We start from the raw sequence: 27,866 nt of genomic DNA on the forward strand, positions 1-27,866 counted from the left end.
CCTAGTATAACATAAAAAAAATGGTGGATTCCTCACAGGGCAAATATAACAGCTGTAGGATGCAATACAAAACACTGCAGGGAGTGTGTGTTTTACAGAAGCGTACCAGGGGCAAATGGCGCCCGGAGACAAATTGTCTCCAGGATGCCCCCCAGGCTCTGCCACCACCACCCTAGCTCCACCCCTGATGCCCCCAGGCTCCACCCCCACCGACCTCAACCCTGCCCATGTCACCATGGACATGGGCAAGGTCTAGGGTGCCCACCTCCACCCCCCAGACTCCCCCTGCTGGCTGGGTTCCCAGCCAGCAGCCTGCAGTCTCTTCTGAAGAGAGGTGGGAGTCCAGGGTGGGGTTGAGGGCGCTCAGATGGGGTCGAGGCACATAAAAATAATGAGACAGCAGGACTTCCTTGGTCACGTGCGGGGAGCCGATTTTGTGCCCCCCCCATGTGACTCTCCAGAAAGAGTGGTACCGAGGAGGACAAGGGCAAAATTCTTACGCATGTCCCTAGGCAGATAGGCCACTGGTGTTTTACGTAGGTCCCATCCCCAAAACGAGTCTGCCCCGTTTTATTTCTGTCAACCTGAGATTTTTGAAAATCGCTAAACCAGTGATCCTTTTGCAAAATCCCGGGTTGGAGCAGCTCCTGTGTGAATGGCCAAGCGGGAGGCTCTTTATTTAAGAACATAAGAACAAGCCAGCTGGATCAGACCAGAGTCCATCTAGTCCAGCACTCTGCTACTCGCAGTGGCTCACCAGGTGCCTTTGGGAGCTCACATGCAGGATGTGAAAGCAATGGCCTTCTGCTGCTGCTGCTCCCGAGCACCTGGTCTGCTAAGGCATTTGCAATCTCAGATCAAGGAGGATCAAGATTGGTAGCCATAAATCGACTTCTCCTCCATAAATCTGTCCAAGCCCCTTTTAAAGCTATTTCTCTCCCTTCTACTGCACCATTTACAATCATGGAGAATCCATGTGCCACAGCAGTGTGCTCACTATTGCCCCACTGTTGCAGGAAAGCCCCTTTTTCTTTTGCATGTTGCACATGCACAATTATGCAGGTGCAGCTGATCGTATTGTGGGACTATCGGCATGGCTGCGGGGGTTCATTTCTGTATGCCTGTGCAGCTATGCACGTATTGCAGGAAATTTTTTTTAAAAGAAGCATCTCCATGCGAAGGCACGAAAGCAACCTGGATTGTTTCTGTGGGCTCCAACTGCTGCCTGCATGGCCTGCATGTGAATGGGAAAAAGGAAAATGGGTTCCTTTATAACAACATTGTATGTTTGCTGTGCTGAAGCAACCATTGAGACTGTATGGATGTGTGTCCCCCATCCACTTCCCCTGAGTACATTCCTCCCCCGATCCACTTCGATGATAAAGTTAATGCCAAATGGGATCTGTTTATATTTCAAAATCTGAAAACAGATCCCTGTTCCCTGGTCTTCATGGAAACACGATTAACAGGAAAGAGTGTTATACTCGTACCAACCCAATGAATCAAACTCTATTCATTCCTTTAAAATTAAGCAGATTTCTTAGAAGACATGGCAGGAATGAATGGAAGGCAGTGATACCACTATTATAAATTGGGGTCCCAAAACTTTTTGAGCTTGTGGGCACCTTTGGAATTGTGAGATGTGGTAAGCACTACTCAAAAATGGCTGCCTCAGAAGGCGGAGCCAAACACAATGCCTTCTTTCTTACTTTGCAAACAAATAGCAAAAAAAACAAATAAAACAAATGGTGGAAAAGAGGGAGAAAGAAATTTGACTGAAAGAGAAACAAAGGAGAGCACAGTGTGGATGAAGGCAGAAAGAGAGGCAATTAGAAAAATGGAAGGCTGAAAAGGGGATTCTTCTCAGTTCTCCTGATTCTCTACTGGCTGTGATTACAGCCATGGCAAATCCTTTCATCTGAAACAGGGCAGCCAAGTAATAAACTCAGTTTTACAATGGCCTTGCCCACTTTCTGAATAGTTTGGCAGACACCAGAAGTAATACGGGGGCGGGGAAGGTCCTGGCATGTTGGAGAACCCTATCCAAACTGTCAAGATTATGGCTTGCTACCACAGGCAGAAACAATGCATTGAGCTATCAGACATACTATTTAGATCCAATTCCCTCCCCTTGTTTAGGAGAAAGCTGAAAGTTTGATGCACCCAAGTTTGTGTCACCCATGTCGTTAGTAACTAATGCATGTTGTGAAGAGAAAAGTTGTGCCTTTACCTTATACAGAAGCTCCCTATCCTGTTCAAACTGACCACTCTTCTTGCCCTTGAGAAATTCATTTTAACACTCAAAAAGGGTGATTTTGAAATGGATAATACCCATAAAACCCGCTCATGTCACTGCCTGGCAGTCAAAGACATTCAGAACTGCCTGCTCCCAGCAGAAGCTGAATTAGAAACAGGATTATGCAGGGACATAATTTTTTTTTCCCTCTCTCTCTGGCACAGGTTAGTTATTACTGTCACAGGTATCTGCTTTTCCCCTGTAATTTTCCATTTCATTTTCACTGGGTTCATCTAGACTTGAATGATCTCCTCTAACTGGGGAGAGCATTCTCCAGAGGTCTCCCCAAAGGCCTCTGAGCTGGGTTTTTAATGGGAGGTAACAGAGAACCTGAAACTTTCTGCACAGAAGGCCTGAAGGCCATAACCCCTCCCTCACAGAGAGAAGAGTTTAATTTATCTAAAACTTACCCGAAGTAAAATATCATTCATTCTTGCAAGTAATTCAATACTAATTGTACAATGATCTAAGTGCGTTCCATTTTTCATGCACTGCCAAAAGAATGACTGGTCTGCTTAATCTTGTGTGCATGCCTTTGTTGTCTTTATCAGTAATGTTACAATCAGCCATTCTTTAAAATATCAGAGTACACTGAAAGTAAAAACTGCTGGTTTGAACCATGTCCTAAGAGCAAAATGTTATCACATAAACTGTTTTGCTGAATCTTCAAGTTTAACAGAGTTATTCACAAATTATTAAAAAAAAAGTTTAATTCTTGAACTGTCAAATTTAATTCTTGAACAAGTTTAATTCTTGAATTGTGGCTAAAAACTAATGTACCGGGTCCAAGAGACATGGATTTAGGTAAACCTGCATTTAAATCCTCCAAGTCACCTACAGAGCTTGCTAAGTCAACTTGATCCAGTTACTATTTCTAACCTACCTTATAGAGATGCTGCGACGGGTAGAATGCCTCTAGTACATGACCCTAAGCTGCTTAAAAGAAAGGTGGCATATACATATAAAATAACAAATGTGATTTCTTAAATTATTTGTATATGTATATGCGACCTTTCCTTGTTTTGCTAAAAGCTTTTACAATGTTGTATTGTTTTGATAATTCAACAGCAGCAATTGACTTTTAAGATGAATCACTGGTTACTATTTACTGATGTAATTTAATAGCGTAAGTAACCTAACAGAATGTGTAATTAACCTAACGTTTCATTATTTTATCATTGTATAATTAATTAGTAGGCAAATAGAACTGATTTGAATACCTTATATTAATTGACTGTTGGTGAAGTCACCTTGACTTTTATGAAGATTGTATTTTGACAGTCTCTATGATAGAGACACAATTGTATAATTTCATTTACGTTAATTAATATTATGATGCAACTAATTTTATTATCTGTATTTTTCTTGAAATACACTTTACTTTTAAAATTAAAAGAGAGAGAGAGATGAAACCTGTCCTCTTTAGTCCTACAGATTTCCTATTTTTCTACAGTGATCTTGGATTCTTTCAGAAATGCCAGGCTGCCTTGGATAGCCCTGCTTTTTAGACACAGTGGGCACAAATCAGACATATCAAGCTGTTCATCGAAAAGCAAATGCTGTCTGTTTCTTCAGTTGGAGGTGCATCTGAATGCAGTAGGTTCAGAATAGTTGTACAACTACAATATCCACTTCAGGCATAAAACACAGCCAATTGCCGTAGTATTATTATTACCAGTTCTGACCCCCAGTTTTGAAGATACAGCAGTTGCTAGTGTGCATCTGCATGCTGTAAATGAACATACCAAATCTAGGATTCCCAGCTTCCAAGTAATTGCCTGCCAATTAACCAGGATGCTCGCTGACCCTCAGCTGGTGGGTGAACAGAAGCAGACCAGCGGCAGAGTGGGAACACTCGCCTGGAATGATGACAATACCTCCACTGAAGTGGAAGTGGCAGGTCCTGCTGAGGATGCTCTAATACTCATCCTCCCAAAAACTGTGTGGAAGCCACTCCCAGCCCTGCCACCACAATACTTCTGCTGGTTGCTGAGAGGGACCTGGCAACCCTACCCAAATCCATTCAACATTGTTAAGAGGGTCTTTGGAACAGACCTTGTATCTGCAGGTTATGAATTTGCATCTGAACATACACACAAAAACAATTGGCTCCTACTACCAGTGCTAATTTGTAGAGGAAAAATCCCAGAAATTACCCCTAACTGTGCATTCATATGCAAGTTTGGAAAAGTTTGGTTCTGGGGGTCCAGCGTTATGGATCCTCAAAGTAGTAGCCCAGCTCCCATTGGAAACAAAGGGGGATAGGGGCACCCATTTTGGGTGTCCATAGTTTTGGACCCCCTGAACCAAACTTCTCCAAACCTGGGTGGTATTAGCAAGACACTGTCTATGATACCACCCAGGTTTACTGAAGTCTGGTTCAGGAGCTCCAAAGTTATAGGCCCTCAAAAGGGTAGCCCCATCTACTATTAGCTCCCATTGGAAACAATGGGGGATGGGTGTACCCCCTTTGGGGGTCCATAGTTTTGGACCCCCTGAACAAAACTTCCCCAAACCTGGGTGGTACCATCAGGAGCGTCTCCTGGCATAGCCTGAAATTTTGGTACAGCTAGGTTAAAGATTGCACCCCCTACTGGCCAGAAACTAAAAACCACTAAAAAATACAAAGAAATATTAACAAACCCTAATTTTTCCGCCGCCCCCCCCCCCTCGGTAATTAATTGGTGGGTGCCCGGGACATCTGTCCCCACATGTCCCCGTGGCATCTATGCCCCTGTGTATGTGTGCCAGTTTATTATGAACACAGGATAGGCGTGAATGCAGAAGTCTTCTTTCCAGGAATTGCATATACCCATCTGAAAGACTAGAGAGTGTTGAAGCTTGGAACTCTAGCTGCAGATCTGTAAGGAAGGTACCACCTACAATTCTACGCACTGCAAATAATGCATGCTTCATCTCCTACCACTGAGCCAGTAATGTTCAGAGCTATCAGTCCTGATGTAATGGTGATCTTGCCAGGGGCCCAGAGAACGTGTTAAAGCAGTATCTTTGCCAAGGAAATCCGATGCCGTTCCAGAATAGAGATAGTCATCTGAAAGTAGAAAGAAAACATCAAGGCCTGCCATCAGCATTACGGCACACTGATTTATCTTCTTACTTTAGAAGTAATCCCAAAGGACCCATTAAAACATGACCCACTTTACATGCTGACATTAGTCACATTTAATTAATTTATTTCTGGGGGATGGGGATTTAAAAAAAATTAATTTCATGCAAATACACATACAAACATCGTAAAAATCAATTGGAAATACCAACACAGAACACCGTAATAACAAATAGTTGTAAATCACCTATTAAACAACCCCAGCTAAAGGAAACCTAAATCCAAACTATAAAATAACCTTTTCCATTCTCTGTACTGTATTTGACCATAAATTATCTAATTTGTGTCATTATTTTTCGAATGAAAAGTTAACTTTACCAAAATATAAATCTATTTTATTTTCTCTATTCAATTATGCAGGCTAGGAATGACTTTTTGATTCCAATTTTTAACAAAAATCAATCTTGCAGCAGCAATCATATGAAGAACCATAATTCTTTGGTCTGTGTGAGAAAGTTTGGTAAATAATTTAATAAAAGGAATTCCTGTGTAAATGGAATTTGTTTTCCCAAACCAGCTGATAGAATTTTCACTATTTGTGACCAAAATGATAAAGCATATGTACATTCCCACCATAAATGGAAAAAAACTTGCTTAGATATGCTGCAAAACCAACAACTATTTCAGTTTGTTTTGTTAATTTTTGCTAATCTTAGAGGGGAGAGATGCCACAAATCTACCATTTTCAATAGATTTTCGCTATACAAAAGGCAGTTTTACAAAAGATAAAATTGGTACCTCGTGTAAATATGAATTTACCAGAAAAAGAAATTCAAAGGAAAATCACATTTCATTTAGAAAATTGTGAGAATGGCTTTGTGTGATCAGACCACCACCCATCCAACTAACTCAATGCTCTGACTCTAGGCAAATCTCACAAGCAGGGAATATCTCTCTCTCTCTCTCTCTCTCTCTCTCTCTCTCTCTCTCACACACACACACACACACACACACACACACACACACACACACACACACAGAAAGCTTAAGGCCTGCATTGTGATGATCTTGAATAGGTATCCACAAACTGAGGCTAGATAGGTGACAACTCAAGAAAGGGCCTTCTTGATCTACGCATGTAAACTGTGGAATTCGCTCCTCAGGGAGATTCATCTACCCTCTTCTATCATTGCCTTCTACCAATGGATGAACACTTTTTTTATTTCTTTCGGTGTTCCTTTATTGACCCTTCTTCATGTATGTTTTAATTGATGGTTTATATATATGCATTGTTTTTAAAGTTGGTTTTTAAAATGGGTTTTTAAGAATTTGTTTGTTTGGAGGACTCTAACGGAGCAAAAAGGTGAAATCTGGTGTATCAAATAAAAGAAGTGCCCAATTGAAGCCCCTATTTCTTTACAAGCTGACAGAAAACTACTCCATTTCTCTTTTCAGAAGATGAAAATCCATCCCATAATGGGCAGGGTCTTGCCAGAATTGACAAATCTCAGTTAAATTTCTTGGCTTAATTCATAGCAACTCTATTCTTGGAAACAATTGACTCATGATGGCCAAATATAAACACAGAATTCAAGCCTCTTAGCAAGTTATAGGACTAAACATGGTGAATGGACCAAAAGCTAAAATGTATCTGGCCATTTGGAAAGAAACTCATCCCATCTCATATATTGTCACAACAAAGAACATTTCCCTACTGCCAGCTGCAGCCAGTGATGTGAAGTTGGAGTTGGAGAAATACAGAATATCTAGACTAGAGATTTCCAAAAATGTTTAAGCCAATCTAAAAACAAACAAAAAATAAACCATGCTATACATTTTGAGTATATTATTGTCTTTCATTTCACTTATTCCAAAAGGGGGAAAATGGTTTCTTTTAGTGTTCCCCCAAATTTCCTAATTTTTTTCATTGGGAAAACTGAGAAAGTTCTCAAAGCAGAATTGTGCCATTCAGAATGCATAGCATTAAAAAAGTTTTTAAAGTATTTCATTCATTTTAAAGGGAAAAAATTATGAGGGTTTTTTTCTCCCTCAAATGTTCCCATTTTTTCACTGATAAAATTGCAAAAAAAAATACTTGGGGAAAAATACCCCATCCTTGAATAAGTTGTAGTGGATATATAGCCAGGGGAAGCAAGGGGGCAGTGACTGGACTAAAAGTCTGACTGTCTAGTTTGCATTTGGATAATTATCTCTTTATAGTATTTCTTTCAATAAAACAATATGCTGCATTGCAGATATCCCAACCTATTTTGTTTGCATAGATTAGTTGTTCAAAGCAGTAGCTTTCAAGAGTATCTTTCAGACAGTCAGCCTCCTCTTCAGGGGCAGCACATTTTGACAGGTAATAATCATAACAAGGAGTGAATGCTGTACATAACGTCTGCTTGCTGCTTGGTGATTGATCTATCAGTAGGACTAAAAGAAACAGCCCATCTTGGTTTCAGCCTCTGATGACAAGGATCCTTCGGCACTTGGCTTGTTCTTTGATCTCCTGCACATCTGTTATTTCTTACTTGGCGAGTATAGACTGTGCAAAGGAGACAAACATCAAATCGTGGAGTATCTTAAAGAGTGGTATGTGTGGGCATACTGAATAAAGTCAGAGCAGCCTTCAAATTATCAAATGGGTCCCACTAATATTTGCATGTAATGTTTAATGTTGAATCACTGTGTTGCCATTCCTTTATAAAAGATAGGTTCAACCACATTCTTTCTCCGTTCAGTCCTACCCAACTGTTTCCTGGAACAGCCAGCGTTAGCTCAAAATCTGTGTGTGAACCAGCACTCAGAACCCTTTTAAGGGTCATTCATCTTGGCTTTATCAATGAACATCTCCTGCCATGTTCTTGGCACCTGTCAGACTCTTGTCCAAAAAACTGACTATTGAGCTGTGCTTGTGGAAGGACCTTGCATACGTGCACCACACAACCTCTCTTTCCAGGAGTCGGATTGATACCAAAGAATAGATGCATCTACACAGAGCCCTGATGACATGATTGCGACTGACATGGGGGTGCAGGAATTAAAATATTTCAGCTGCCCAAGTTGCTGAACATCACAACCAGTCTGGTCATGGAGCAGTTTATTTGGAAAGGGGATGGGGAGAAATCAGAAGGCCTGTCCGCTAGCAGCAGTGTTAGGGTCTGAGCTGCTATAAAACAGGCAGGCAGAAAGTTCTGTTTTGCCACTGAGGACAATGAGGACAAACACCACAAACTCTGCCAATTCAGAGGCTTTGTTCTGCCTGCCAGTCACTGGAGGAAGGTGAAATTGTATTCCATTTTTCCTACCCATCATTCAAGGAGATCAGGAGACATTCATAGTTCTTCTTCCCATTTTTCCCCCCATCCCAACCTTATGACTGGCCCAAGGTCACCAAGTGAGTTTCATGGTGGGTAGAGATTTGAACCCTGGACTGCACAGTCCTAACTGAAGACTCGTCATTTTGCACATCTTTCCACCCTTCTGGGCCTGAAAAAGAAGAAGAGTTTGGATTTATATCCCACCTTTCTCTCCTGTAAGGAGACTCAAGGTGACTTACAAGCTCATTTCCCTTCCTCTCCCCACAACAGACACCTTGGGAGGTAAGAGAGACTGAAAGAGTTTTGAAGAACTGTGACTAGCCCAAGATTACCCCGCAGGAATGTAGGAGTGCGGAAACACATCTGGTTCACCAGATAAGCCTCTACCACTCAGCTGGAGGAGTGGGGAATCAAACCCGGTTCTCCAGATTAGAATCCACCTGCTCTTAACCACTACACCACGCTGGCTCCTGAAGGAGGTTCTTCTTCTTCATATGCTTCTTCTTCTTCTTCTTCTTCTTCTTCTTCTTCTTCTTCTTCTTCTTCTTCTTCTTCTTCTTCTTCTTCATATGCTTATACATTCATAAGCTAGTGAGCTCTTTTAGTAATGATCCAGATCCAGACCCCACAAACCAAACCATAAAACAGCAGATTCAGCATTTGGACACTTTCCACATTAATCCAGCCATTGCAACACCCTCCCCTCCTGACTTTTCAAAGAATTACCACACACAGTAATAAATCATTGCCTTTATCTCACAGAATAAAAAAGAACAGGAGAATCTTGCCATGAATTCTTTATCAAATGCCCTATGGACATTCAAGAGAGTCAGAATAAACTCAGACAGACAACCCCAGTCGTTGTTCTAATAATATAAGAGTTGGACCTTGAGCAGGTCTAGTATTAGAAACCCTCAATCTCATTCTGAAATGAGATTGAGGTGCCAACTGAAAATTAGTTGTATTCTTTTTATAAACACGCTGGTCATTTCTGTACAGAAGAAATAAAACATCCTGCAGACTTTGAAAAAAGATTTGTTTTGGCTTTTTTGTGTTACCTCAGCATGGAGAAGACAAGCATTGCCAGCCAAAATGGATCCCCCCCCCCCCCCCCCCGCTGACTGACAGAAATCTGGTCAATTTCAGAGTTACGCCCACCATTTCGTGTGCTGCTGCAGAGTTTCTCTTTCCTCCGCCATTTGGTGAAGGTTTCCCACAGAGGTTTCCTCTGCTTGCAGCTCATCCGCATGCAATTTCTGTGTAAAAAAATAAGTAAATAAAGTTTGTTTTGTCTAGCAATCCTACTCACATGTCATTTTCTGTTTTTTTTTGTTTTGAGGGGGATGTCTGCAAAGCTACGACAACACTAATATATGTAAATTGCAGCTTCTCTTTAATTGTGACATCGCAGCTTCACACACACCCCTCAAAACAAAAAAAGGAAAAATGACATGTGCACTAGGCAAAACAAACTTTATTCATCTACATTTTACACAGTAATCACACAAGGATGAGCTGTGAGCACAGAAAACCTTCATGGGGGAACCTTTACGGAAAATCTACTGCAGCACACAAAATGACAGGTGCAAACAGCAAGAATGAAAGTAACAGATTTGGGCGGGAAAAATGAAGCATTTCCTGCCTGCTTTTGTTCTCTCAGCAGGCAGGAAACATCTTCAACATGGGTTGTGGGGGAAAGATCACTATTTTAGAACTTAAAAAAAAAACCCAGGTTGAGAGAAATAAAATGTTCTGAATATTCTGCTGTTGCCCATTCACAGCTCCAGTCACTATAAACAAGTATTCTCAGATTTGGCCAACATCACTTTTACTATACAGAATACAGAATACTGTGGGAAGCTGCAAAATACTAGCCTAAGTGGCCATTCCATTTCCCCCACCTTCAATTTTTCCACTCTATCCCCACTTCTCACAGTGTCTCTTTCTCCCCTCCATCCCCTTTCTCTCTCTCTCCCCCATGTCTGTCATGCCTTCTCTCTTTCAGCCCCCATCCTATCACTGTTTTTCTCTTTCTGACCCTCTACCCTATCATCTCTCTTGCTCTCTCTTTCTGCCCCCACTCCATCACATTGTCCTTCTCTCTTTCTGCCTCACTAGCACCCTCTCTTTTTGCCCCCAGCGATAACTCTTTCTTTTTCTCCTGCCCTCTACCCCATCACCCTCTTTCTCTCTTTCTGACCCTCAATCCCTTTACTCTCTTTTTGCCCCACCCCATCACCCTCTTTTTTCTGCCTCTCCATCACCCTCTCTTTTTGCCCACTCACCCATCACCCTTTCTTTCTCCCCCACTCTCTTTCTGTCCCCACCCTCTTTCTGTATCGCCAGCCCTCTCACTTTCTCTTTCTATATTAGCAGTTGTGGCTTGCCCAGTCACCTGGCCTCTTTGCTGCTGCAATAGCAGCTCACCTCCCCCCCCCTCCCCACATCCCATTACCTTTGCCAACCTGCTGGCTGCTCCCCTGACCTCTTTAGTGGCTCACCTGGACACCTCCTCACCAACAGCAATGCTGGCAGGCACACACTAGTTCCTAGCTATCCCCCCCCCCCACATTAACACTGAATGCTGACAAGGTGCAATGTGGTTCCTGATCAATTCCCCCACTAATGTACATCCTACTGGGCCCTCCACTGCTTCTCCCCACTTGTAGTCACTACCCTTCCCCCACTGCTGTTTCCCTTCCACTGCCATAACAATTGCTGAGGCCATTGCAATTCCCAACCATCCTTCACACACTCCTTCCACTGCATACACAGAAAACTCTTGGGGGGGTGTGGAAGGGGGGAGATTTCAACTCCCCATGAAACATTTTACAGTTTTCAGATTTTTCTGCAAACTTGGGGAGTTCTCCAAGTTTGGAGAAAAATTTCTCTTCTCTCCATGTGGGCTCAATCAGCAGATGTCACTAACTGCAGATGAGCCCACATGTGATCATTAGATACACAGATTATAAATCTATATTCTAATTTGGGTGCATACTTATTTTATACATAGTACATTGACATTGTACCTCCCATATTCTAGTTGGGGCAGTTGAGGCCAAGACAGAGGTTTGCAAATGACCACTGAGTGAGGTCAGGGCCCAGCAAAATTCCAAACCAGGGACTTCCCAATTAGCAGCTGTGAAAGATTACTCAATAAATGGTTAATTGAAAAGGTGAAGTTCAGACAGAACAGGAGCTCAATGAGTTAATCAGAGCTCCAACTGATTGGCCGGCTGAGCTGTAGTTAGCTTGAAGAACAGAGAGGGTGTGTGCTCGCCTGAGGGACCCAGATTGAGTCAGTCAAGAGAGGCAGTGAGAGCCAAAGACAGAGTGGGAACGGCAGTGTGCCAGAGTTCTCAAAGAAATCTCTCAAAAGCTGAGAGGAAAAGATCCTTATTTCATCAGAGGCTAGGTGGCCAGGTGTTGGTGAAAGACCTGAGGGAAACCAATTCATGGGGACAATCCTAAGGCCACACAAAGGGCTTGGAACAGTCTCTAAAGAGATCACACCTAGATATGGGACCAGAGAGTTCCTGAAGGTGTGTTAATATAATTGGCAGAGTCAAGAGAGGGTTTAGAGAAACCCCAGAGCTTGCTCTGTCCCAGCCCAGTGTGAAACCTTGAGGAGTAAAGGATGGGTGGTTTAGGATCTTGTTCATGACAGTGTAGGAAAGGTTTACCCTGAAGGAGATAACTGAGTGTATGAAAGTATATTTTAAACTGAAACAGCCTTTATGTGAAACAGCTAAAGAAAAGTACTAAGATCTGAGTGCAACATCTGAGTATTCTCTGCCTAAGAAAAAGAAAAGCGTAAAAGTAGCCCATTCTCTTACACAATGCATCTTAAAAGTTTTTAAATTAAGTGTTCCATACTGCAAAAGAACTGACATCTCACCTGCCATGACAGATGCAAAGGGCTGTTGGGGATCATAAGGACATTTCAGTCTTCCAGACTCCTTGCTGAGAGCATCCAGTCTGAATACCACATCCTATTTAAAAAGGAGATAGTCAGAAGTTTGGTGGAACAGCCCAGATACATCAGTATAAGACACAAAATGTACAGATATGTAATGGAGGTGGATTGAATAATGTCTTAAGGTATGCTTTGCAGTGTTCCGGAGATGTTTTATACCTTTCACATACAGACTTATTAATAAACAAATCAGCAAATTGGCTGGACTGGTGAGATTCCATTCAAGACAATTTTGCACTTCAGAAGTCAGCCCAGAGATAAAATCTCAGGCAAGCTGCACTGTAGTGCAGATGCTCAAGAGTGTGTGCAGATGCTCAGGAATGATTCCATGTCTTTCCAGCATGTGGTCCACCAGTAATCACATGATAGCAGCGTGAGAATTTGCCAACCTCTGTGCAGTCCATAGCTAAGGACAGATCAGATGGTATCTCTGTTATTTCCCACAGTTTTACAGAAGGACTGAACAATGCACACCTAAGCATGCCGAATCTGAACTTGTTCCCTTATTTGCTTGCCTGCTTCCTTCTCCAGTTAGGCAAAGTCAACAGAGCAAGCTTCAGAAATGAGAGAATCATCTGTTCTCCCTGCCCAGCAAGATGCAGCAGACTGGGTGGGAGGATGATAAGCTCAATCACCTGATTTTGTGCAGGGGTCCAAGGATGGGAAAGAAGGGGAGCATTGTCCCCTGGCACAGTCACCTACACCATTTAGGATTACAGCTCCTGTAGTAATCAGACACTGTGCTAATTGAGAAGGTGACAAAAGGAGCTGATAGAGAAGTCTAGGAGAGGAAAAGTGGGGTGGGGTGAAGTTATGGCCGCTCACCCACTACCCACCACATATCCAAGATCTCATTGCCTTCCATTCCCAGGCCAGGTCCTCTTCTGATGGGGCACCAATTGGAGGATGATCAATTTCCTGGCTAGGGAAAGGAAGCACCTGAACCAGCATCCCTGCGAGGGCACATGGCAGCTCAGAGGACTCTTGGATCACCTCTCTGGCCACTCAACCCCCACAGATCTTCTAAAAGATCTGGGTTAAAATGAGTGCTTTACACCATTAATCATTTCATAAAGTATTAATCACATTGTTCCCAGTGAAGGATATTCGCTGTATTAATCACATTGTTCCCAGTGAAGGATATTCACTGATGTAAGATATGCCCCACTCAAAATGTAAAAATATGAATTCTACATTACTGACATTGCATATAATATTGTCCTGCTGTTTGTATAGAGGGTTGTCTGATCATTTTTTACATGGTTGTAGACGGCATTTGCAAAGGAATGATAGATGCTGGGCAAAGTCAGAGCAATTCCTGGTCATGCACCATTGGGAATGTATTAAATTACCTCTTTGTGTGTTCCAAGTTCTATGTAGCCACAGACCGGGTGGAAAGCTCCCGTACCGCAGACATAAACATGGGTTCTGTTGTAAGACTGAAGGACTCTGATGAAGTTGGCACATTCTTTCTATTGAAGAAAGGAAGAAATTCATAATCACATATAAATGTGCAAAATATACTTGCAGAACACATTCAGCACCTAGACGAATACAACACTCAGTATCTAGGGAGATATGCAGCCTCCAAAAGAAATTGACCAGTACTGAAACCTCTTTGGGCTTCCCACGAAGGTCTTCAGATGTTTCAGTTGAGCAGGAAACTCCAAGTTTCATAGTGTGTATGTGAACATACATACAGTCACACATTAGTTATTGGCCACTCGTTGGCACTTTCCGTGCAAACCTTTTAAAACGTTTGGAGGCATGAAATAAAATGTTTCCTCCGTGGAGTTTGTTTTAACCCCAAAACATTTAATAACCTCAAAAGGTGTACGGTATGAAAATTAGAGTGTAGCTATGCTCGTCTGCAGTAGATCACCTAGATTCCAGTCCAGTAGCACCTTAGAGACCAAAAAGATTTGGGAGGTGTAAGCTTTCAAGAATCAAAGGTTTCTGTTGAAGGGAACTTTGACTCTTGAACACTCATACCCAGTGGTGGGATTTAGCAGGTTTGCACCACTTCGGCAGAACTGGTTGTTAAAATGGTGCTTGTAAACAACCAGTCGATAAATTATTTGAATCCCACCACCAGAACCAGTTGTTAAATTATTTGACTCCCACCACTGCTCATACCCCAAGAATTTTGTTGGTCACTAAAGTGCCACTTGACTTGAATCTATTACGGAAGTTGTTGTCTTTCAATTGTAATTGATGGGAGCATCAAAAAAAGTATACCAAACATATGAATTTTAATTTAAAATTTAAAAGTGTATTGTACTTACATGGGCATCCTTTCCAGCAAGCTTACATAAATCCACCTTGTCTGTGGCAGCAGGCCAAAAAATCTGTAATGCATTTGCAAGAGTTGTGTTAGATTCCAGAGATTTTATCACTTTATTTTATCCCACTGGATCACTCGTCTCCAAAACAGCCCAAACTATGACCACTCCTCCAGGCCTTCTCCAGCCATGTGTGCAAGAAGAGACTGTGGCAGACACACAGGAGTCCTCCCTTTCTGCAGCTTTCCTAGGAATATTTGGGTGTAACTGAAGCAGGAGCATAGCTCAACATACTTGCGTGCATATCTCACGTCTGATGCACCACTCACATAATCTGGGTTCAGGTTTCAAATCTGACTCCAAAATATACCCTGAGAACTGCCTCCAGTGACCTTTAGGGAAATCAGTGGCTGTAATATGTGACTCAAAAGTCAGTTTAAGGCAAGAAGATGGGCATGTTTACCTTTTGATTGAGAGGGGGAAAGCTCCATGAGTCTCTTTCAGAGTTGAAAGCAAAAAAGTTTTGAGGGCCTTCAGATCACTTGTGAGATGAACACTACACAGGCTAAGATGTGTGTGTTTTTCTTCCCCCTCAAGACTTTGAGGCACATGCAGGTTAAGACAAGCAACCAAATGCACCAAAATTGGTATCCCCATTCTGAGGTCCCCCTTACTCCCGTTAATATTTAGGATCACAATTCCCAGTCATGCCTTAACAGAGTTGTGCATTTCTCTTCCCCTGTTGGTCATGCAGACTGGCAGGCTTATTGGCCATGCAGACTGGCCATGCAGACTGGCAGGCCAATCCAGAGTTGGGCATTTCTCTTCCCCTATTGGCCATGCAGACTGGCAGGCCAATCCAGTAAATGGTTTCCACACTGCCATGCTGCCTCTAAAGGGGTTTTCAAATGGTGCAGAAAGGCCAAACAAACAAACCCAGGTGCCTGAGAAAACCCCAATGCTCAAAACGTCTTATGCCATACTTTCTTGTGGTATGAGTCAGCAGCCAGAGAGGGGGGTGTTCCTGGCCTGAACGCCCCCGCCCTACCCCCTGCTGTGCCAGCATGACCGCATGCTTCAGCAGAGCTGTGGAGTGGCAGGCTTTTTCAGAGTTGAGCACTGCAGAGCTGTGCAGCACTCACCCACCTGTGTGCTTGCCCTCTCTGCCGGCGAATTTGCTGATTATGCCGGTGGGGTGGACACCCATGTCAGTGTAAGCCCACATCACTTCCAAGATTCCATTCCCCACCTCCCGGATTGGGCTGAAAGTTTACCACACGTTTCACGACTCTGTGATTCTCCTAAAGTGTTGCTCTATCTTCAAACAAAAGTACTGACAATACAGCCTCGGTCCTGCCCATGAGAACTGCATCACATCCTAAGTCTCATAGATTCATGTGGGCTTTCTGTGTACCTCAGAAAGTGTATAGGTTTAAGGAAGTTCACCCAGGCTTTGACTTTGATTATTTTTCTTAGAATAAATCTATATTAAAGATCCAAAGGCCAACGTTTCCTTCTAGTTTTATGATTACTATAGCATGTATCTTTGATCTTAAAGCTATGATTGTATCTAATTTAGTAACTGGGGGGAAAAAAACCTGAAGTTTTGATATAAGTACATTAATATGTTTTCAATTAGCCAAGATGAAGAATCCACCATTGAGGTCATGTTTAAAAGAAAGCATATTACAGATTCAACATAATTTTAAACTGGAACCATTAATTTATTTCTGATTAAAGCAACATACTAGAAGAGCTGGTCATGAGGCCCTCTCTCAATAAAGAACAAAGGCATTTCTAAGAAAGCATATGAGACACATTTAGTAGGTGGTTCTGATATAGGGAATAAACTATTAACTTTTAAAAGGGGTGCAACATCTAGACTAGAAATCTATGGATGCTAACTGGAAAGAAAGGCTTACTATGCAACTTGCTTCTAAACAAAGTTAGATAGGACTGTCCAGTGTTAGGTCAATTAGAGCTAGTAGTAGATCTACCCTATGTGATGAATTAAAATCTTCTAATTAAAGATATTCTGATTTTTTTCAAAGTATAAGTACTTATTTAATAACTGTGGGTAGAGGTTTCTATCCTGAAAGGGCATTCCTCTTTCACACAGAAAGGAATGCCTCTTGTCTATGAAGCTCAAGGTCAGGTCTAGTGCCCCACCCTGTCTCAGGTGCAAGTTGCAGTGTCCCATTTATATCAGGATGCTGGTGCTCAAAGGAGCTGTCTGCAGCTTGTTGAGACATGATTTTGGTAGAACATTACAAGCCCTGTGGAGTAGAGTAGTAAGTTGAAGTACTGTAGTAAAAAGTTCTGCTCATGACCTGCGGTTCAATCCTGGCTCCAAGAAGCTGGCTCAAGGTTGACTCAGCCTTCCATCCTTCCATGGTTGGTAAAATAAGTATCCAGTGTAGACAACTGGGGAAGCCAATGGCAAACCACCCGTAAACATAGTCTGCCTAGTAAACATTGTGATGCGAAGTCACCCCAAGGGTCAGTAATGATCCAATGCTTGCACAGGAGACTACCTTTATCTTTACAGCAGAATAACCATGGAATATAGAATGGTAGTGCCCATGCTTTGCTGCCTGGCTTCTCCATAAGGTTGCCAGCCTCCAGGGCTCATGATGGTGCTTTCCCCCTTCAAAACTATCAGTTTTAACTCGATTTGCAAATATATGCAGTTTTGATCAGCTAACCCTCAAATTATGTATGAAGTAGACATAAAAAGGGTAAAGCCCTAAAATGTGAACATAATAGGAGCTAGAGTTGTGAACCACTAGGACCTAGTGGTTCACAACTCTAGCTCCTATTATATCTAGATAATACTAGGTGGTACCTGGAGAATCCTGCTATTACACTTGATCTCCAGACAACCAAGATCAATTCTCCAGGAGAAAATGGTTGCTTTGGATGGTGTACTGTATACAATTATAACCTGTCGAGGTTCCTCCCCTCCCCAAACTCCACCCTCCTCAGGCTCTTTGACCAAAATCTCCAGGTATTTCCCAGCCCAGAGCTGGCAACGTTAATAACATCAGAAAATATATTGATAGGACCAACTATAGGGAGAATTTCTATTTGTCATGTTTATCACAGTAGCTTTCAGAGTGATCGATAAGACAGAATTTGCCCCTGAGTAACAGAATTCAGGGGAAGACATATATGATGTCTAAGGATGAATAATATCCCACTGTGTTTCTTATAATAAAATTCCTGTCTCTGTTGACTTGGCCCAACTCCAGGATGTGCAGAATCTTCAGATGGAAGGACCTCAAGTACACATTAAACCCAAGGAAAAACACAACTTAAATGTAAGATTGTTTCATTACTGTGATTTATAGCCAAACCATGAAAAAGGCAGAATGGGGGTCACTCTTAACTTGTAAAGACCCTGTGTTTTCCAAAAGAAATAAAATGCAATTTCTCTTCTCACAGATGCTAGATGATAACTCTCACTGGGACAAAATAATTTTCCTCTAGAGAAAAAAATAGAAGGGGGGGGCTGTGCCCTACAAGTGCATGAGGCAAACACAGAAGCCCCAACACTGTGGCTGGGCCAAATTCACCTGGCCGGTTTTATTTGCAGTCTAAGGATCTGAAAAAGCTTCTCCCCAGTCAAAGAACTGATCAAAGTGGTATGAAACAAAAATGAACCAACATTTATTTAGAATAACATTTCAGATGAAACATTCTGTCCAATAAGACCAGAGCCCTGCAGGAAATTAGAAAGTTCTGCAGGGCCTGCAAGGCAGAGCTGTTCCACCAGGCATATGATTGCGGCAGCTATGATACACCTGGCCTCCCCCTTCCTTCCTTCCTTCCTTCCTTCCTTCCTTCCTTCCTTCCTTCCTTCCTTCCTTCCTTCCTTCCTTCCTTCCTTCCTTCCTTCCTTCCTTCCTTCCTTCCTTTTCTTCTCCTTCTCCTTTCTTTTTCTACCCTTTCTCCATCGTTTTTCCATCATTAGCCTTTGGTGGGGTGAAATGTTTGAAAATCTCCCATTTTGTGATTATCACTATTCCTATTAGATGTATTCATTGCTGTTGATTTCATTGTTAAGGCTTATATTGTTTAGATGTTTTATACTGTTGTTATGTTGTGAGTTGTCTTGAGCCCAAAAGGGGAGGGGAAGTCTAGAAATTTAAAGTATTATTATTTAATTTTGTTTGCTGTCACAGATGCCAGTTCTTTACCAGGCTGTTGCCTTTTCATTACTATTCGAACCCCACCTGGAGGCCCAGAATGCTTTAATGTGTCAGTGTTGTATTCGTGCAGATCCCAGCAGGGCAGCCTTTTGAATCTGACAGATGTTGGTTTGAAGGTGTTTCAAGTGCAGCCCTAGTATTTTCAGAATAGTATTCGGTGCAAATTACCACTGGACAACCTGAACTGGGTTGTGCCATAGTTGCTGAATCTTGATCTTCGAAGAATATTTAGTGGCCTTCTCATGTTCTTTTTCGCCGACCCTGCTGTCACCAGGTATTACTATGTCAATGATGGTCACTTTCTTGTCCTTGATCACGGTGATGTCCAGTGTGTTATGAGCCAACACTTTGTCCATTATGATTTGAAAGTCCCACAAGATCGTGACCTTCTTGTTTTCTGAGACTTTCTCTGGACAATGTTCCCACCAGTTTTTAGCCATTCTGATGTTATAATTTTTGCATAAATTCCAGTGAATCATCCTGGCCACTGAGTTGCGCCTCTGTTTGTACGCAGTCTGGGTGATCTTTTTGAGGCAGTTGAGTACACGATCTACAGTTTCATCGGTTTCCTTTCACAATCTTCACTTTTTTATTTTTTTATTCTGGCCTTGATCCTAATTATCCTTAGTGCTAGCACTTCAGAGCACAGAATCTGAGGAAATTTCTTTGGGTGACTGTCAGAGGTGCATTTTTAAATTAACTTGCACCAAAATTTTGGGGTCTCACCCGGAGACTGTCCTTATGATATCCCCCAAGTTTGGTGAAGTTTGGTTCAGGGAGGCCAACGTTATGGACTCTCAAAGGGGCAGACTCCATCTCCTGTTAGCTCCCACTGGAAACAATGTGGGATGGGGCATCATCCACTGTGGGGCTCTATAACTTTGGCTCCCCTGAACCAAACTTCACCAAACTCGGGGGTATCATAAAGACAGTCCCCAAATCATACCCTAACATTTCGGTGCTGCTAGCATGAAAAATGCACCCCCTGCAGGCCAGAATATGAAAAAGCACCAAAAATACAAAAAAAATTAAACTGACCCAAATTTTCCGACATACCCGAATAATCAGGTATATCCGAACATATTTTTGTCTTATTCGGGCATACAGAATATGTTATTTGTCTTATTCGGGCATACAGATAATTTTATGCCAGAATAAATCTGAATCCGAATTTTACCGAATTGTTAGGGTATTTACCAAGCCTATTATCCACTATGCCCTTGATCTTCTCCAGAAATTGGCCATATAATGCTCTGTTGTACCAGCTTTCAGTCCTCATTTTAATCACATTGTTTCTGTACTCCTGTTTGGTTTGCTGGGCCCAGGGTATTTATATGCTTCCTTTTAGTTGCACTTGATAAGCTGGCCATCAGGCATTTCTATGCCACAACTCTTAGTGATCTTGCCCCTCTTTATGGCCACAGTGGCACACTTTTCCAGGCCAAACTCCATCAAAATGTCTGTGCTGAATATTCAGACTGTGTTCACTAGTGTCTCAATTTCTGTGTCTAATTTCCTGTAGAGCATCAAATCATCCATGTACAGCATGTGAGATTTTTTCTGAGTCTTTGACCTTTTGATATTCCAGTTTTGTTTTCTTTTAAATCACTGTTAGTGAGATCATGGTGATGATAAACAGTAAGGGCAATAGTGAATCACCTTGGAAAATTGGTGTTGACTATTCCATGGTTTTCATTTCCGACTGTCAGTTCAGATCTTCATTGTCTCATCACTTTTTCAGTGAATGCTTGTATGTTTCAGCTGACACCAATTGTTTCCAAGCATTTCATGATCCAACTATGGGGCAGTGAATCAAATGTCTTCTTGTAATTGATCCAGACCATATGCAAATTTGTTTTTAGATTCTTGCAGTCCTCTATTATCATTTTGTCTATCAGGAGTTGATCTTTTGTACACCTGCTCCTCCTTTTTGTTCACTTTTTGCTCCATTTGCATGTTATTCCAAGTAGTCCATGATATTATACGCTATTATGCTGGTGAGCAGTTTGAACATCGAAGCTAAGCATGTTATTGGCCTGTAGTTCCCAGGTGTTGTCTCTTTGACCGGTTGTTGCTGTTGTTGTTATTTCAATATGAACTTTTGTGAATCACAGTCCACTTCATCAAATAGATATGTGCTGGGATTTAATGGAACAGGTTGGTGAATGATCAAGGCTAGATGTGAATTATACCATGGGTCTTTCAAGTGTAAGGAGCAAATTCGTTGATTTTTTTTTATTTTGCCTTGACAGACTAACATGGCCATGCGTGTAATCTGCATGATACCGTTAGGAAAGGGAGTTCAATTTTCATGCATTTTTCATGCACTATATTTATTCACTTGCAAAGATTAGCACATGCATATGGCATGTTAGATAGGTAGACTGCTACTTAAGCAATCCACTTCAGGGATTCCGTGATGATCTGTCATGATCTTTACAGTTCATTATATTTTGAATGTCTGAATTATGCTCACAGTACTCTTGATACTGTTATATTCTTGTTCTGTTTTGTTATATGGAACTATTTTGTTTTGCAATATAGCTGGTTTTTATCATTGTATGTTTAAACGACGTTTCTGGATTATTCATTATTTTGGGAAAGCAAAGAAACACAGCCTTAAAAGGAAAGTGAAAGTTCTTTCCCTGGGGAACAATAAATCTACATGCCACTCTAACAGCACACCATTTCCTGTCCCCAAACACAAGTTTCAAAACCAAGATGCTCCAAAGAGTGATAGCTTATGATCTATCATCCCCGTGTGCGCAAGTGGGAGACAAAAACAGCTTGTGTCAAAAAAGGTTCTTGGGAATGTGATCTATTTATCACTTTGGCCAGATGTAGCTGAAGCTCCAAGAACTCACAGTGTGTAAATGTTGGCAGCCTGTCAAAGTTTTGCAGCTCCTTGATAGCAAATCCATTAAGGCAGTCATGGGTGGATCGTCCGAGTAATTCCACAGTGATAACTGGAATAGTTTGCTATCCTTGCTTACCTTCCTGTATGAGAAGAGCTGTATCTAAAAGTGTCATATAAATATGCAACTAGCCATATTTCAACAGAAACATTTCAAATGTGCTTAGCCTTCCCCCGAACGCAATTCTTTAGGAATTCTCTTAACTAACCCTTCTTTATTCTATCATTGTGGTCATGTTATTAAATTGGGAGAGTAATTTTGTGGGGAAGCTGGAAACAAAATCAGCCACATTATGAGTGGATTCTAACCACCCCTGACACAAACCCATCTCTATTTTATATTTTGGTAATGATTGTTATATCAATAGCACACCAATAACTGCTCTGGTTTCTTCATTGAGTTGGTCGTCCCTTCCCATAGCAGCTGTTCAAGGTGACTAATCACCTCTGCACACACACTTATTTCCACTAGATTTATAATGATCACCATAATTCAGATTTATTTTAAAGGGGTTAAACAATAAAAACAGTAATTCAAGAGGCCAATTCCCCATGGGGCCATTGCATTCAAGCCTCAGCATCAAAGAGAAGTGTATTCAGCCCCCCTCCCCAAAACTGTTTATACTAGTATAATTTGCAGGAAGATATTTCATATTCTAAAAGTATAGCTTTGGTCCCTAATGGACATCTGTAGCAAAATGCATTTTGTCAGATGATTCTGAAAGCCAAGGAGCACAAAGGATAGGCTTCAGCTCCTGGAAGACCCCAACCTGCATGGTTTCCTGAGACAGAAGAAGGGCAAGAGCAGAGGAGGGTGGCACCCAGCCAATGCAAACCACAGACCATCTAAAAATAACACAGCGAAAACACCACATTCCAACACTTATTTGCTACTGGGGAGTACCTTGCAAGCGCAGACGTCTTTTAAGTGCATTTGATATACACAAAATCAGCAGGACTGGCCCATATGTTACATTCAGGGGTGCCACTACAAAGAGTAATTACAGAGAAAGAGTGACAGGCCACAAGGTCTGCTGAACCAATATTCAGTAAATCCACACTGAAGCACTTAAAACAAATAGGCTGGCTTTCAAAGGACCCCTCATCCCACTGAGATCCCAGTGAAGGTCCAATAGCCTGGAATAGCAGCATACTTTGCACTTAAAAGGCACTGCTCCAGATATTCATTTCTTGTGACAAGCCTATGAGAGAAGCTTATCAGAAAGAGGCAGATGCTGCTGAAAAGCTGTAAACAAAAAGTGTCCCGTATTTCGGTGAGTCACGAGTCGCAGCAAAGGGAAAGTGGAAATTTTAGTCAGAGGATGCACACAAGTGTTTGTTTACCAATTTTAAAATATGATGAGCACTGGGACAGCAGAAAAAAAGCTGATGGAAAAAAACTGATGTGCCTCTTGACAAAGTCCCATCAAGCATGGAGTGCTTTCTGAGGCATTACTAGCCTCACGGTACCTTTGCAGTGGGGTCTCCTGGCCTTTCCCTGTTTAAACATGAAGAGGAGCCACACTGACTGCTGTGCAGCCATGATCACACACACAGCTGCCCCCACTAAAAGGCAAGATGTTACCCTTTAAAGGTAACATTGATATTGCTTAAATCAACATATTGATATAGTTGAGACTGCTTTTCGTTGCTTTTGCATTTTTAGGGAAAAGCCAGCCATGGATCCCTTGGGGGGGGGATGGTCTCCCCCAGCCCTGGATTAACCATTAAGCAAAATAAGCATGTGCTTAGGGCAGCGGTGGCGAACCTTTGGCACTCCAGATGTTATGAACTACAATTCCCATCAGCCCCAGCCAGCATGGCCAATTGGCCGTGCTGGCTGGGGCTGATGGGAATTGTAGTTCATAACATCTGGAGTGCCAAAGGTTCGCCACCACGGGCTTAGGGCCTCAAGTAAAGAGGGTACATTACCCAGGCAAGTAGCACAGTGGTAAGTCTTTCCCATCCCCAGTAAAGGTCACATCTGGCTCACAGGATGAAAAATGTACTCCCACTTTCCACACACTAAGTACCTGCAAAAACTGAAGGTACAGATTTCATACAGGTTTCTACGTAAATTGAATTTTGAATTAATGGAAGTTGAGGCAAGTCTAATCAATTGCATCTCTATTTCCCTGCCCACTCTTGTAAATTAATGAGCTCAATGACTATCTGTAGAGTATGGATTGTCTCCATTAAGACAATCTGTGCTGGAGTTTTTATATCACCCATCTTCAACTTGTAGTGATGATAGAGTCTGTCACAGCTCCATCAAACTTTAAAGTCATTATTTGTTACAACTGATGAGAGATTAGAATTGGCTGAAGGGAAATGATGCTACACCAACTCCCTTTAATTTACATAATTTACACTTTACATAAAAGTAGTTGTACCACCAATTCAATCTTTAAGTTTCCACTCTAACTTGAGCAGCCCTGCATACTTGAATGGTTCTAATTATTTACCTGAGGGAAGCTACAAACAACTGCAGGAAAATTAGATGGGTTAATGAATGACTCAGATCCAAATTACAAGTTCAGTCTACCATCTGACAGCCACATGGACTTGCAGTGTGATACAGCTAATTTGAAAAGAACTGCAAGTCCCCAATTTGTACCATAGTACAGGGGGTAGAAGGATATTTTTCTGACCCTGTGGGGCTGCACATATTCATAAGAAGGATCCTGCTGGATCAGACCAGAAAGCCATCTAGTCTACCATCCTATCTCACATAGTGGCCAACCAGTTACTATGAAAGGCCAACAACAGACTCTTCAACTTTTCCTCATAGGAAGGATACAGCAACCCATAGTCATCTTGGTCATTCTCTTCTGCACATTTTCCAGCTCTGCAATGTCCTTTATGAGATGCAATAATCAGAATGGAACACCAGTATGTGAATGAACTTATCCATAGATCCATACACGGGCACTATAATATGGGCTGTTCTATTTTCCATTCCTTTCCTAATAATTTCCAGCACAGAGAACATACTCTCTTCCAGTGGAGCAAATAGTACCACCCTGGATCATAAAAATGGTGTGGGAGAAAGTAAGACCCTCTATTACCCCTGCAGACCTGGTATGAATTGGACCCCTGTGATATTTCTGAATTAAGTTACCATAGTGAACTCACAGCTACTTTCCTATTGCAAATCCCTTTGATGATCACATGGTAGACATAATATGAAGCTTATCCCACAATAAAAACATCCAGGATTGCTAGCTAGATTATACCTGCACACAATTTGCTGTCATGAATTCCAAGCTAGTTTTCAAAATTGTGACTATCTTGTATGGCTATAGTGAAGGATCAAACATGTTGGCCAAACTGAACCTGTTCTCAGGTCTTTAGGTGATAATATGATATCATATAGAGCTAGTTCTCATAACATTTGAAAAAGTAGGAAACATTTACTTATGCTCTGGCTTGAAGAAGGGAAGAAATTCAGTTGATTTTTAATCACAATGTTTTACTGATGCTGACAAACCAGGCTGAGTGAAAGGAATGCATGAAACACTCAAAGGTGAAATTAACTAACATTGTGATCCTAAACAGTGTTAACACCAGATCCTCTGAAGATGCCAGCCACAGATGCAGGCGAAACGTCAGGAGAGAATGCTGCTAGAACACGGCCATACGGCCTGGAAACCACACAGCACCCCAGTGTTAACACCCTTTTAAGCCCATTGAAATCAACGGGCATGCTAGAGTTTAATTTTGCGTAGAACTGCTCTGTAAATCCTTTTGCTCTTTACTCTTTGTTTTCTCTTCAGTCCATGAGGTAGGGATGTAAAGGAGTTGAAAACACAATTATCAGACAATCTGCACAAAAATATTGGAACTGACCTTTTTTACATTTTTGTTTACATCAACCAAGCTGAGCAGGAAAATGTGGTCTTTACTGCCGACCAGCAACCGACCCCTCTCCTCATCCAGCAGCAGAGTTCGAAAATCCAGTCCCTCCACTGAACCCAGGAATGGAACACAGCTGTTGGAAAGCAGCAAATCTGGCAGAGAAGGAAGAAAATCCTTATAATAAAAATGTATACCCATGGCTTACTGATTTCTACACATATATGCACCTTGCATGATCTTTGCAGGTAAGGATAACTGGTGCATACAATCTTTTTGTGCCAGAGGTTGGGGGAGAGGGAGTTAATCACAGTGCAGTTTTATGATGTTCAAGCACCTGGTTCCCTCCTCCTTCCTGTGTTGCAAGGGGATACTATATCTTTCTTACAATGAAAAGTGACAGCAGTTTGGATTTGGGTTTAGATTAAGACACAATGGGATGAATATGACAGATGTTTATCCAGTTATTTATGTACAGTATATAAACAATGCAGAAAGAGGGGGGGGAACCCTTCCCTGTCTATTACAACTTCAGGTCACTCAGTAAAAGTTGTTGGCTGTAGGTTATGGAAGTCTCTCATCACAGTGAGATTCACTGTCACGAGATATGGTGATATACAAATGAGCAAGGGGGTTGTCTGGTTCTTTGAACTATAACCAGCAAACCAGACCAGAAGACCTGTAGAGACTTTTATCTTTTACTGAGAAAATTAATTGTTTTATTACGAAAATAGAAAATACAAGATTGTAAAAGTTACCTCTATGAGTACTTTATGAATAAATGCTAAAAGTATCAAAGTTCCTAGCCTTGTTTAATCATATTATAGAAAGCAATAGTTTAAAAGAAAACCAGCTTTTTTTCTCACACACCTAGGAATCTCACACAGTCCTCTTCTGAGACTTCTATCCAGAGAAATCTGATCTGATTGTCACAGGCCCTTTCTGCACAAGCTCCTGAAAACATTTTGCAAATGTTTTCAAAACATTTTCGTAACCTTCCGTTTATCTGCACTCACCCCCTAGAAAATACTTCCTGGTCGCCATTTTGCGGTCATTCCAGATTTGTTTAACTTCTTAGGTTCATAGCTTTGAAGCTTCAAAGCCTCATGCTGTGATTCTATAGGGGTCGTGTCCACATAGCTACATAGACAGAAAAAAAGCCTGACATAAATACAGCAATGGCCAATGCAAACTCAGAAAATAGGACTGACGAGAAAGTCTAGGGACTGCAGAGAGGTGTGGGAAACATTTTAAAGAGCTCACACAGCAAATGAAGACATTTTCACAAGTAAAGAATTGTTAGGGAACAGTATGCAAATGAAATGCTTCTGGCTAAAAACATGCAGGTTTGGCTAAAAACCATGCTAAAAACCAAGTATGCAAAGAAAAAGGTTTTTTCCCTGCCTAAAAACCTTTTATTTGTGTTGTGTGGAAAGGGCCACAGCAGTGCACACTTACAGAGAAATATCTTTTTCTAAACGTGTTCTATCATCATCATGTGATTATTATCTAGACAAGTGACTGGTTCTTAACCAAATATGAGATAATCAACACAAGTGCAAATGATCCAGACTGCCAGTGCATGTGAGTTACATCTGATACAGCAAGATAAGAAGGCCGATCTTAGCCCTTAAGCTCTTTTAAAAAGCAATGAATCTATCATCTCTGAAATGGTTTCAATGAACTGTTCAAGATTAAAGAAACTTTGAGCAAACAGTTCATTGACAGCTGAAAAGCGCTGGAACTCTCGGTTGGCTTGCAAACTCAGGCCGTTTCCGCACAGCCCCCCAGGCGCCCCCATGCCGGCAAGAATTCTGCCGGTGTGGGGGCGGAGGCCGTTCGCACGGCAGCAGCTCCAAGCCGGCGTTTCCCAACAACCTCGCTTGCCAAGCGAGGTTGGGAAACGCCGGCTTTGCACCGGTCGGGCAGTGAGGCTGCGCAG

General features: G+C 41.8%; 1 protein-coding gene across 2 annotated transcripts in view; it reads right to left on the minus strand.

The window, feature by feature from the left end:
* Positions 1–27,866, minus strand: part of SEMA3D (semaphorin 3D) — a 174,378-nt gene that overhangs the window by 85,742 nt on the left and 60,770 nt on the right. For both annotated transcript variants that reach the window (XM_048501136.1, XM_048501135.1), the window contains 5 exons: positions 25,919–26,079; positions 14,948–15,010; positions 14,015–14,134; positions 12,585–12,678; positions 5,220–5,348 (listed from right to left, as the gene is read on the minus strand). In XM_048501136.1, the coding sequence (XP_048357093.1) occupies positions 5,220–5,348; positions 12,585–12,678; positions 14,015–14,134; positions 14,948–15,010; positions 25,919–26,079 (567 nt within the window). The remainder of the gene's footprint in view (positions 1–5,219; positions 5,349–12,584; positions 12,679–14,014; positions 14,135–14,947; positions 15,011–25,918; positions 26,080–27,866) is intronic.

Source organism: Sphaerodactylus townsendi, linkage group LG06 (assembly GCF_021028975.2).
Source record: "Sphaerodactylus townsendi isolate TG3544 linkage group LG06, MPM_Stown_v2.3, whole genome shotgun sequence".
Classification (NCBI taxonomy): domain Eukaryota; kingdom Metazoa; phylum Chordata; class Lepidosauria; order Squamata; family Sphaerodactylidae; genus Sphaerodactylus; species Sphaerodactylus townsendi.